Source organism: Alexandromys fortis, unplaced genomic scaffold, assembly GCF_014885135.2.
Source record: "Alexandromys fortis isolate MF-2015 unplaced genomic scaffold, M_Fortis_MF-2015_v1.1 scaffold_160, whole genome shotgun sequence".
NCBI lineage: Eukaryota > Metazoa > Chordata > Mammalia > Rodentia > Cricetidae > Alexandromys > Alexandromys fortis.
Window position 1 is genome coordinate 324,633 of NW_026068035.1, and position 12,876 is coordinate 337,508.

A 12,876-nucleotide genomic window follows, 5' to 3' on the forward strand; every position below is an offset into this window, starting at 1 on the left:
AGAAGCAGGTCCCCAAGGCAGGCAGTGTCTTAAATGATATCATCTGTCAAGTTTCCAGCATCTTGTGGTGGGGGCACAAAAAGGGTTTTGTGGTACTGGGACATTATAGCCTCATTAGCCACAGCATCCCTCCACACACAGCTCAGGGTTTCCACTTTAATAGGCTGCAGCTACTTCTCACACACTTGCGTTAGATGAATACTGCAGGAAACACTAACGGCCATCGGCAGAGGCTCTATTCCTTTCCTAAGAAACTCCATTCTGGTGCAGTCAGACAGTAACAACACATAGAGCCCATCTTTCTTTGCAAACCAGTTCCTGGATTTTGTGTGTGTGTGCACGCACACACTAAAATTAATCAGCATCTGCAGTCATTGTGAAAAGAACCAGAAATTATATTGTCTATTGTGCTTTTGTGCATTCGAAACAGGTTTGAAGGTTTGAAGGGATAGAAGTTGACTTTCCAGAAGTCCTGAACCAAACATTAAGGCGTCCTACAGATGTCTTTCTCAGGAGGCAATGCCTTCTTCCTTGCTGGGCCAACAACCAGGAACTGAGAATTCATTTATCCCACATCACTGCTCTGCCCTCGTCCCTTCCCTAGAGCACAGCTGACGATGGCCCTGTACTATGAATGCACTTTTTGTGATCTGAACATGGTAGAGTGTGGACCCTTACGCTCTCTCCCCTCTTGTTAGTGACTGGACCCCAACAACAACCCAAGGGGACCAAACTGATATTCAAGTATAACCACAGATTTAAAAATAATTTTTCAAAAGAATTTAAAAAAAACTTTTAAACATATTTTAGGGATTATTGGGACAGGCAGAATCATCCCTGCTTGTTTTCTAAGAATATATGAAAACAGCATGCATCATAGTTTCTCTGTTTGGGGACAGAAAGACATGAGGTTTCTTCTGTTTGTTTTTTATTTTTTAATGTTGTCTTATTTTAAACCTGGGTGTTTGAATTTTACTTTTACATTGCTGAATTTAGTATATTCCCTCAAAACATAATACATTTCTATTCTATAGCTTTCGGGATCCATCAGATAAAATGTTGGTCTTTCATCTTTATTACCCTCCCATTAAAATGAAGGAAACCGGGACTCACTTCAGTTCAGAAGAGGCAATTTAGTTGGTAATGTCCTCAGTCCTTAAGCCTTTTCAGAGAGAGAGTGCATTATCACCGAGATTTCACACATCTATCTGCATAGGAAGCAACTGGGCCTTTCAGACATATACTAGGTTAAATTTAGTAATAGTCTTTGATTAGATTATTTTATTACGACGTTTTTCCATTACCAGTCATTTCCTGAGCACGCTAACATTCACAGAGCCTGCCCTCCCTCCCCGCCTGTTATGTTTGTGTCCGGGAGAGCCAGCAGAGTCTCCCCTGCTACAGTGGCCGGGTCTGAAAGGGACAGATTAATAACTGCGCAGCACATCGGACGCGCCTGCGTCTCACGTCCCCTGCACCGGCAGCCTTCTGCGATGACGAGGACACAAAGAGCCTCGCGTCAGGCTGCTACCCCTCTTCATAACTCAGAGGCGTCACAGTGGCAATAGCCTCTGGTGCGATTTGTCTTCAGTGCGGTTGTGACGCTGCGGCATGACCGTAATTTGGCAGCTATTTACCGTGACATTTCCCTTCAGTGCGGCCATAACATTCAGTGAAGCCATTATTTGGTTCCATTTACCATATAAATTGTATTGTTGTGCATGCATGCTAGCAGCTACATTAGGTACCTGGGAATGAGTAAATCTTGTAAAATAGATACTAACAGCTACTCAGAAACAGGATCTCTTTGCTCCTCAGATGCCAGCCAAGAATTCAATCTTGCCCCCAACGTTCACAGAGCTCTCTTAATTGCAGTCCCGTTGATTAAGCCCGTTTGATGTACTGAAACCCAGGTCTTAGAATCATCCGACAGGCTTCACCTTCAAACGGTAAGGCACTTTGGGGTTTTGATCCCACCACAAAAGTGGCAGGCAGCCCTTGGACACGGAAGGTGAAGGGCACGCAGACCAGCTCTGGTGCAGTTTGAAGAGAAGCGGCTCGCAGGCTGGCAGACAGGACTGCACCAGGACACAACCCTAGAGCAGGTGGCTCCTTTCTCTCTGACGCCGAGTTGGAACGCAGGACACCTGCCTGCCATTCAGCTTCCACCACCCGACATCAAGCCTTCCATACCACGCCTTTGAGGGGAAGCAAACGGTTTTGATTTTGGAATTAGTCTCCCGTGTTTGGAACGATGTGACATCTACTCTTTGGGGACAGGAAGTAGCTGTTTTTAACCTTGACCATGCTAGAGTGAGCCCCCTTCTGTGGTCCCTGAGATTACAGGACGAGAGCTTTCCTGGGGAGGTGGCATAGAATCTTCCTTCCTTTGCACACATTAGTTCTCCCGAAGTCCCCCAAACCATAGCTTGCTTTCCCAAACCCACTCTGTCCCTAATAGTATTTCTTTCTAGAACAGGAACATTTTCTTCACAATCTTAAAAGGCTGTGAATTCGAGCCACCAACGAGTCGATCCATCATTCTCCTCCCAATAACGAAACAGGATCAAATGTGGACAGTTCTCCCCCAAACGTCTCCTGAGATCCTTGGGGCTCCTTGCTAAGCATATGGACTGTGAGCATACCTGACCCCGGCACTACCTGGTCACCTGGGAAGTACTTATTAACACAAAGAGCAGCCTCTTCCAGCAAAGGAGACTCGGTGAGCGGTTTGAAGACCGACTTAAAAATCTCATCAAGCTGGGGACATACTGACTCGATCAGGTCTCGCATCAGGAATTAATTTAGTTCCCTGGAACAATAAAACCTGGACTGAGACTGTCCACGACTAAAGAATCGAATGTAAACGTTTTACCTCTTAGCTATAGAGAGAACTTTTATTGAAGCGTATTATTTTTACCCCCAAGGAAAGGGGGGGGGGAGTTGAATTCATTAACACTACATTTGTGTTCGTTCTAAGGCATGGAGAACTCTTTTTCTTTCTCCTTTGGTCTCCGTCATTGTTCCGTTGTCATAGTTTACTGCTGACACTGTGAGGTATTTCAACCACAAGTTTTCCAATATTCTTCCCGGTGTACATATAGTCAACAGCCCGGAATATGGAGTCCAGGCCGATGAACCTTCCCCCTGGAGCTAGGTGTCCCAGGTCCACCTCACAGACCAGCTCCCCACGACTGTGCAGCTCCAGCAAGTGTTCCATGGCGGCCTGGTACTTGGATAAATAGTGGTTCAGAAAGAACCCCTGGAGTCTGGCAGACTTCCTCAGGAGCTTCACAGGTAGAGCTCCTGCCTTCACTGGTGAAAGCCCCGTAGGGCTTTGGTAGCCAGAGATGAACCCAATCACCATCAAACGCCCTTTGAGGGCTAAGGCATCCACTGCCAGGTCAAACATGGCTCCCCCAACAGACTCATAGACTACATCGACACCTTCAGGGTATTCCTGCTTCAGAACTGTCGCCACCGGCTCTGCTTTGTAGTTGATGGGGCGATCACACCCAATGGATTTCAGAAAAGCTAACTTTTCCTCCGAGGAGCAGGTTCCAATGACATGACACTTGGCTATCTTTGAAAGTTGTACAGCAAACTGGCCTGTCCCCCCGGCGGCTGCTGTAACCAAAACCTTCTTCCCTTCTGACAGCTCTCCAAGTTCTTTCAGGCTAATGTATGCAGTGGTGCCACTAACCAGCAGAGTGAGATACTCGGGTTTTACTGAAGGCACCGGTGTGGCAATGCTGGCTGGCACCACTGTATACTCAGCAAAAGAACCAGGAGCCATATAAGCCACAGCCTGGCCCACTGAGTACTTAGCACTAGCAGAGAGGCCTAAGGCTACCACCTCACCAATCCCTTCAAAACCTATGTCAAAGGGGGGCTTCACGGAGGGGTCATAGCGGCCAGCAGAATAGTTGATGTCGGATGCGTTAATACCAACGAATCTAGGAGAAAACAAACAGATGTATCAAGATTCTTTCTTTGTTAAAGACCTTCATAGTCTGCTTAGGGGGAAAGACCTTTCCAACCCCAGGGAGTGTGAAAGGGTTCCTAAACTATGGGACTTGACAGAATTCAGGAGAATAATAATTCCTGCTGCTCAGCTGGAAAAAAAAAGAATTTGGACATGTATTAACTTGAGTTTGGGTTGATTTTATTCTTTAATAGTTTTATGAAAAATAATTTCATATTAATTTAATCAGCAAGGGATGTATCTGTATTTCCTGTGTAGTTTACTTCTGTCCCCACTCAAAAGGCAAAACAAGAAAGAAAGAAATAAAAATAAAAATCCAGGAAGTCCTCACCATACACAAAGTTCACTAGAGCTCTGAGCTGGAAATTAATTGGTCTCTTAACAGAGATGTTAAAAAAAACAACAGTAGGATAAAATATTCGCAAAGAAGCCCACTCGTATTGATTCTGGCAACAATTTAACACTTTAGGTAATAATAATAATGACAATGATATTATTAAAGATTGATGAACATGCAAGGTCATTCCTGTGACATGTTACTGCCCTGGTGGTTTGAAACGCCGAAGCAAATTTTCTCTCTGATGTAACCATGCCCAGCATGAGCATATACATTTTGATTAATTGAACATATACATTTTGATTAATTGAACAGAAACGGGGGAGAAAGATTTTATGCAGCAATCGGCATTTTATAGCCTTTCCAGATGAAAAGGGAAGCAAGCCCTCACTGTATTTTCCTCAACAAAAAGCAGAGACGCAGCCTGATTAATAGCAGATGACTGGTTTCGTTTTTGTATCCAGGCTCACGTTTAGCCGTGAGGCCAGCATTTTACCAGCTTTTCTCGGTGCCCCCCTATACCTCACAGCAAAAACATCCCCACGGGGGCAGCGACCCCATCTTCTGAGAACTCAAGCGAGAACTGGAACACACGAGGACCCCCAAATTGCCATTTCCTCCCGTAAGAAAGCGAAAAAAAAAATGGCAGGAGAAAAATGAAAAGAATTCTCTTTTAATTTATGAACCCAACTGTCCTGTGTAGGGGCACACTCTCACTATTCTCTACACAATGCCCTGGACTTCCAAACTCACAATATTCTCCCTTAAAGAAAGATCTTTCTAGACTGTGGAAATAAGAAAGTTGGAAACAGTTTCTTCCACCAAGGTACTCTCTGCAGTCAGCTTACCATGGCCCCAATAACTGTAAATTCTGCTTTCTGTACTCACAGATAAAGCCCAATAGTGAACAGAGGGGAAAATCAGTTTTGTTCATTTTTGTCAATATTAGAAGAATTCTTCTTCCTTCCTTCCTTCCTTCCTTCCTTCCTTCCTTCCTTCCTTTCTTTCTTTTTTTTTTTTTTTTTTTTTGGAAAAGGGTTGGAAGTCTGCGTTCTATCGTTTTCTCTTTAAATTTACATCGTTCTCCAGCCCTGCTCTTTCTTCTGAATAGGGCTAGCTCCCCAGATCTTGATGCTAGACTTCCCAGTCAGCCCACTAGAGCCAGGCAGCAGGACATCTCACTGCCCTTCCTCCATTGGAAAAGCCAACTCCAGGAGAGAAGGCTGCCAGCGTGAAAGTGATTTTAAGGCATGGGAGCAGGGATCAACTGCCAGGACACCCTCTACTCATGGTAAACTCTTCCCGGTCTCCTCCAGGCTGTCCTCCTTTGGCATCTTAAAGTCCACAAGGGCTGATTCCCCTCAGGGAGTCCTGATTATGGCCCAGGGAGAAGCTGCTGGCAGTCAGTGCTGCGGCCCAGTGGGTGGGATGGGAAGGATCCTCAGGAAAGAGGTGCAAATCCCTCCTGCCTCGGGGCAATTTGTCCCCCCCCCCACCCCAGAGGTGGAGACCTAGCAGGGCACACGGGCGGAGCGGGGCAGCTGAGGCCAAGTTTGGATAGGCTGTAGCTGGACCGGTTGCTGATGATCAGCAGGGACTTGTGCTGGAAACACCACAGCGATCACTGTGGCGATCAGCTTCAGCAAGCACTAGAGAGGTGGCGCTGACCCGCAGGCCCAAGCCTCTCCCCGCTGGCATCCGCCCTGAGGCGCCCTGCCCAGAAAGTCCTGCACCACACTGGGGCGCTTCAGGGCGGATTTCTGCTGGAAACAAGACCTTTCTTTCCATTGCCACCACTAGGAGAGACATCAAGGACCCCACGTCCCAGGTTTCTGAACCCCTTGGGCTTGCTCAAGTCCCAGGAAAACCACGTAGAGCAAAACTAGCCAGCTCATGACCATAATCCGCGTTGCACCTCAACCTTTCCCCTCTTCTAACCAATCCTCATCGGGCGAGGAGCAGTTCCAACTATTGTCCACAGTCTGTCTTCTGGTCCCGTGTTCTCTCCAGCATATTCTGGCCCATGGTGCCGGGATCCCTATCTTTACCTAGTACTTCATTCTATCACTGAGTCCATGCCGCGGTGGTGGAGACCCGCCGCTGCCTCGGAAGCACCTTAGTCCTTACCTGGACTTTATTTGAAGTTGTGTGAGCCTTCCTCTCCTCAAGATACAAGGTCAAGGGCAGCGGGCTCAAAGGGAAAGAGGGACTGGGTCAAGGAAGGGAAAAAAAAGGAAGGCGAGCCAGAGTCACAGAAAAACAAAAACAAAACGCATGAAAGAGGCGCTGGCGCACCTGGAGACCCTCCCTGTACCACCCCCTTTGATTGAAGACGTGTGCTAGTAATGACTGCAGGACCCTGGCAACCCGAGAGGAGGATACACTGTGAAAACCGAAGTCCAGGCACCCCACGAAAATTTAATGGGACCACAGCAGGCGGTTCCCAAATATATACCCTTCTCAAGCCACTGGTTATTATATTAGAAAGCGGCAAGTGCCTAGTACGGTTACTGCAGAAGTGATGCGGGTGGGGTGGGGGTGGGGTGGGCTTTCCTGTGAACTAACACCAAACAGGAAAACTTGGTCCACAGGAAGAGCCTTGAAAACTGGGAGACAAAAACTCACATGAATATGAACATATATAAACATGCAAAAAAAAAAAACAAACAAACAAAAACAGAAGAAAGAGAAGAAGGAAAAGAAAAAGAAGGAAAAGTTAAGGAGGGGAGGTATGGAGAATCTGGGCTTAGAGAACATAAATACTTTACCCTCCCGTGAGCAACAAACCATCTATCACAATGCCTTCCCCCACCCCCTACTCACTGCTCTTTCCAAAAAGGCTTTGCATTATCCTACACTTGAGCAGAACATCGTTAGGAATATTTGGAAACGAGAAAAATCTGTCATTCTCACAAAAAAAGGGACAAAAATCGCACAAAAAATGCACTTGACCAGGAATATAGGTCTTTTTTTTTTCCCTTTTCAGAGGGCTGAGCAGAGGGGGGGGGGACTGAAGTTGTGCGTGAGGCGGTAAAGGTGACGCTGAGGATGGAGCATCAATTCAAGAGGGGTTCTGTGCACTCTCTCGACACATTTTTCCTTGGTTGTAAACTTCACAGTCTGACATCCATGCCTAGCTTGCACGCACTGCCCTTCTTGTGAATGAAAGAATGTATTTTGCTAACTGGATTGAGGTGTGGAAATAGTTCACTGGAAGAAAAAGTCAGAAGACTGAGCACAATTAAAACCTCCCAACACCCTTGCAAAGAAATAAATTTGGTCTTAGCCCACTCATTCAGGGGAGATTTTTGTTATGCTAAAAATGAGGAGCCTCTGAATAAAAATGTAATACAATTAGCACTACTTAGGAGGCTGCTGGCCCTGGATCCAAACGAACCAACTTGCGGTTAATTATTAAATTCTGCTCTTTAAAATAAAATGAAACCGGGAAGAACTTTGACACTGTCCATAAATATAAAAGATCTGCCTTCATTTGAGAGGTAGACTTTGTTACAGAACAGGAGAGAGGCAAAGATTCTGCCTGCTTCCAACTCAGACACTGGCTTCATTCCCCCCTCCCCCGGGGTCGTGGACTCAAGGTAGAAGTTAGAAGTCAAGTTGTTCATATAAAGCACTTGTATCAACGGGATTCTTGGCAGACATGGGATCAAAATAGAACAACACGAACAGCTGAATTTTCCAAAATGGAAGGCTATTATTCTACGATCCGATCCGAAGGACACCCAATTCCAGACGAACCAAGATGACCTTGGGCATATGGGAGTGCTGTGGCGGCGAGACGTTTAGAGAAGGGGAAAGGGGGCCAGCTAGATCGAATAATCTTGGTGGGAGAGGGGTGCGGGAGATCTTCAAGAGTTAAAGAAACTCCAGGGCGAGAGGCTCCCACACCAGTAAAACAGAGTAGCCTCCAAAGCACTGGAGTCCCACCTCGATGTTCCTTGCGCTTCTCCCACTTCACACCCTCTCTTAGCCTGTCCCCTTGTGGCACCCCCTCCCCATTTCACACCTGTTTCAACGAGGGATTTTATGTAAGCAGTTGTGTGTGTTTATTAGTGTTTACAGTCAACACTATATAAATCACAACAGTAAAAGGAAATGAAAGCCCGGCGTGGAACTTTTTTTCTTAACTCTCCCGTGAAGTTTACTCGGAAAGGTTTCCAGTCTATTCTCACCTCACCTTATAACAAGCCACTGGTGTGCTCTGGATGTCCTATGTGAACACAAGCTCGAGCCCTTTTTTAGGTTGGCCGCGCTCAAATATTTACCCTCCACAGCCTCAGCAATTCATCACACAATGAAGCACTCCTCTGCGCCCTGAGCGGCCACAGAAGCATGGGAAGGACATCCACCCTTTGAGGCACTCTCCACCCACGGACTCTACTCAATCCCACCCACACTCAACCGCGAAGGTTCCACTAGGGCTCCAAAGGTTTCACAGTCAGCTTCTCCAGTCCTGCAGTCTTGTTTGGCCAGTTGACAGCACTCTTTAAAGTGGACTGATTTGAACTAATGAATCCTTGCACCCAGCTAGTTGGGAGGGTAAGTTTCATCATTTAGACCTTCCAGGGGACAAAAACATTTTCTGGTCCAAAGTTTACAGCTTGGATCCAATCAGAACTTCTCCCCTCCGTAATTCTACCCAGCTTCCAACACACCATGCTGGGACCTTAGAATGAAGCCCAGCAGGTGAAAGGGCACCTAGGACTCCTCCTGACAGTCTAGCAGTGCGAGGAAGCACCCAGCAGATCTCTGTGGTAGCGCCTGGACTGAGCACAGTGAGGTCTCACACTTCTCCTTCACCCCTTACTAACGATTAGTGGTGTGGAAGATCCTTAAGGTGGGAAGCATCAGGTAGACTGGTCAGGTCAGGCAACAACTAGTGAGCCACCGGAATGTCTGCGCTGCTTTCAGGCAAATGCAGCCATGCCCCCGCCCAACGTTTGGCCCAGCTTGCTGGTGCACGCCGCCGCTATGCACTCAGGGGACAAAACACAGTCAAACGGTATTGACAACACGCAGACTAGGTGCACACCAACACACCCAAGGACAGGCTCCGCCAATATGAGATGGAGGGGACAGGAAAAAGCAAACCGAACAAGGGCCCCTTTCCTTCATAGCACCTTTACCTAAACGTCGCAGTGTGTGTCCAAGCTGCTGCTGCTCCACTAAAAATTATGGCAATGCAGGAACCGTGGGTGCGCGCGGGTGGGCCGGGTGGGGAGCCTCCCTTTCTGGGTCCCGTCGTTTTTATTTAGGGAGCGGGAGGGGGAGGAGGGACGGCTGGGGGAGGGAGGAATCCCAAATTAAAATAACCCCCAGATAAGAGGACGTTTGGTGGCATCGGGTATTCACACCAGCAAGTCTCATTACATTCGCCTTCGCCAGATGGCGGCGGGTTCAACTTCCCGGGATCTCGCAAAGTCAGGCTGTGCGCCCAAGCGCGCGCCGCAGTGTGGGCAAGCGGGCGACCCGGGACAGCCGGGAGCTCAGCTGCGCGGGCCGGGGACCGGGACAGGGTCACGCGCCGGGCTCACCGGTTCCGGACGAGGAGGTCTCCGTCCCCGGGGAGCGGCACTGGGCAGTCCCGGCGCAGGGTGACGGCCTCGCTGAAGTTAGGGCTCAGCCGGGTCACCACCAGCTTCTGCATGGCTCGGGGGATGGCGGAGCCCTGGAAGTCCAGGAAGTGACGGGCGTACGACATGTCCACGATGGCTCGGGCCCCGGCTGCCGTCAGCCTCAGCATAGCCCGCGATCGGCTCCGCCCGCTCCTGCGCCTACGCTGGCCCGGGTCGCGCCCAGTCCCGGCCGCTTGGCTCGGCTCCGATCCGCGCGGGCGGGCCCGCCCCTCCTCCGGCCCGCGCCCTCCCCTAGGCTCCCGCCCTCCCCTCACCGCCTGGCTCCCGCCCCCGCCCTCCGGCCCCGCCGCGCGCCGCAGCCCCCGCGAAACCCGGGCGCGCCACCCCAGGATCTCTTCCCGGCCCCGCGGCCGCCGCAGCCGCTGCTCCTTTAATCTTTTTGTTTTGGTTTGAATCCGCTCGGCTCACTCTGGCCTAGGATCTCCTCCGCCCTCCCCTTTCCTCCGGGCGCGGGAGAGGCCCCGGATATCCCCACCCTCCCCACGCTCTGCGACAGGATTTGATTCCTCCACCGGGGGCGGGGGGCGCCAAGCTAGAGGGCCAGCGCCCTGGCGATCGCCGCCGCCGTAGCCTAAGCGTCCCCGAGCGGCACGGCGCCCGGCGCCCGGCGCAGGCGCCTCCCCTTCCCGTGCGAAGCGTTCACTTCCTTGCAAGGTGGTACGAATCAACCCCGAGCGCGGCCGGGGCGGCAGGGCACGGCCGGGTCCCGGGCCTGGGCCCCGGTCGCTGGTGCACGCGCACCAGCACCTTCCTGCTGGCCAAGGGCGCTCAGTGCACCATGCATCCCCGGCCTAGGCCTCCCGGGCTCTGAGCGCATAGCTCGCGCCTATGCTCTCTCAGTCTGTCCCGTGCAAGTTGCAGGAACTAAGCCATTTTATTTATCTTGGCCTAGATTTCGTGTTTTTCCATCGATGTTTTAAGTAGCTCCACAATACTGTTACAGTTTTCCCAGTGGGAGAGAACACACATACAGAACTAGATGGCCGAATTCCCAGAGCGCAGAAGGATTTTAAAGTTCTAGGTGGGGCCGCGGAGGGGTTTAGCGGAATTGGAGACTTTGTAATGATCTATGAAGGCTTCGTTTTCTCACTTATCTAGAAAGATCTGTCTTTCTATCATGCCATATATTTTTTTTAGCGAATTGTGTTTATTGACCAAATAATTCGCCTTTTTAAAAATAGGGGCCACATTAAATATCTCTGGGCATTTTGTGATGAGGGAAGTCCATCTTTACGTTTATATTTTAGCTGTGCATTTTTAATTTAAAAATAACTCCTGTTTTCCACTTAACCTGTGAATTGCAGAAATAATAAAGCCACTGTCCTTCACTAACCAAATCTAACCCCCAGACTAAGTGCAGAAGTGAAACAGGTATTTTTTTCCCTCAAATGTAGGACGTGCTTCACCCAAGAGTGGCTCAGATCCACGTGGGCGCGTGTGTGTGCATGTACACGTGGGGGAGGGGAACTAACAGGTTTAAGAATCTGCAGGAACTGATGTCTGCCTGACTAGACTTAAGGACTCATGGGTTCCGCCCGAGATCAGCCAGTGCATTACAACACAGCCCCCTAAATGTCTTCCTGCAACGTGCAATCTTTTATGTTATGCTGTATTAAGATTTCTTTTCTGTGTCATATTGTTTAGCTCCGAAAAAAAATAAAAGAAAACAAAGCAATTAAAAAGATTGACAGGTATGGTTTGTGTGAGACCTATTTGTAATTGTCAGGGTGACGTTGGCGAGAGGAGGAGGAGTAAAAAGTGAGGCAGGAAAGCAGCTCGATGTGTCTGTCTATCAGTTGAGACTGTCTGAAAGCTCTGCGATCCGAATGTGTGTTATATTTCACTGAAAAGAGGAGAGAGGGAGAGCGCATCTCCTCTCTCCCAGGAGTTTGGGGGGGACAGTACACGCTCATCTCGCCCACCCAGTGAATGTCCGTTCTTCGCCCCCTCGGTGCACACTCTCCGGGTTGTTGTTGGCTTATTTTTTTGGAGGGGGTGTGTGTTTTTTTGTGTGTGTTTTTCGAATTTTTTTTTCTGTTGGAAGATCAAGACCGGCCAAAAATCCACGATCAAAATGTGTTTGCATTAGATTTCTTCTCGGAAGAAGCGGCGATCCTAGCGGCCAGGCCCCCCGGGGGCAGCGCGGGGCACCAAGTGCCGCTCTGGCGGGTGACACTGTTTGATCTGTGACTGTTTTGGAAGGTGGAGCGGCGCTGACATCTCCCCCGGCGCATGTATGTACGGGGGCTTCACTCCTGTCTTGTTTGCTTTCTTCCTCCTAGACTAAGTGCGGGGAGGAAAGGACAGCCGGTCGGCCTCGCTGGCGCACAATGAGAGAGCTGCGACCCGCGCACTAGCAGCGCCCGCCGCGACCCCCACCGCCAGCAGAGAGGGGCCGAGAAAGTTGCGCGCGGAGACTCGCGGCTCGCCCAGGAAGGCGCGGGAGCGCCCGGCGGCGCCCGGACAGCGCCCGCCCAGCACAGCGCCAGCGGCATGGAGCGCGGGCCGCGGGTCGGCCTTCCGAGCGCCCGCCGCTGCGCCCGCGGCCCGCGCCGGGGATGACTCCGGGCTCGGCGCCCAGGCCCCGCGCGCTCCGCCCGCAGCCCGGCGGCCCGGGAGCGGCCCGCGCGGCCGCCGCCGCCGCCAGCTGAGCGGCCCGGGCGCGGCGGTCCATGCGAGCGGCGCCCGCCTTCCGCGGCGCGCCCGGAGCCCGGAGCCCGCGGGGACGAGGCCAAAGTTGGGCGCGCCGCGGAGTTGCGCCCGCGCCCGGGCCCCGCGTCCCCGCGTCCCCGCGCCCCGCGAACTCCGGCGGCGGCTGAGGCGACGGCTGCGGCGGCCCGAGCAGCATGCCGAGGAGGAAGCAGCAGGCCCCCCGGCGCTCGGCAGGTAACGGCGCG

General features: G+C 50.8%; 2 protein-coding genes across 2 annotated transcripts in view; one reads left to right on the forward strand and one right to left on the reverse strand.

Annotated features, from left to right (window-relative positions):
* Window positions 1–1,261: 1,261 nt before the first annotated feature.
* Window positions 1,262–10,201, reverse strand: Ptgr3 (prostaglandin reductase 3). The gene is made up of 2 exons (XM_050164991.1): window positions 9,878–10,201; window positions 1,262–3,956 (listed from the first exon to the last, which is right to left on the reverse strand). The coding sequence occupies exons 1-2, from the start codon at window positions 10,084–10,086 to the stop codon at window positions 3,032–3,034; spliced, it is 1,134 nt and encodes a 377-aa protein (XP_050020948.1). The 5' UTR covers window positions 10,087–10,201; the 3' UTR covers window positions 1,262–3,031.
* A 2,482-nt stretch (window positions 10,202–12,683) lies between these two features.
* Tshz1 (teashirt zinc finger homeobox 1) overlaps window positions 12,684–12,876 on the forward strand; it is a 71,195-nt gene continuing 71,002 nt past the window's right edge. The window contains exon 1 of the mRNA XM_050164990.1: window positions 12,684–12,865. Coding sequence (XP_050020947.1) covers window positions 12,826–12,865 — 40 coding nt within the window. The 5' untranslated portion in view covers window positions 12,684–12,825. The remainder of the gene's footprint in view (window positions 12,866–12,876) is intronic.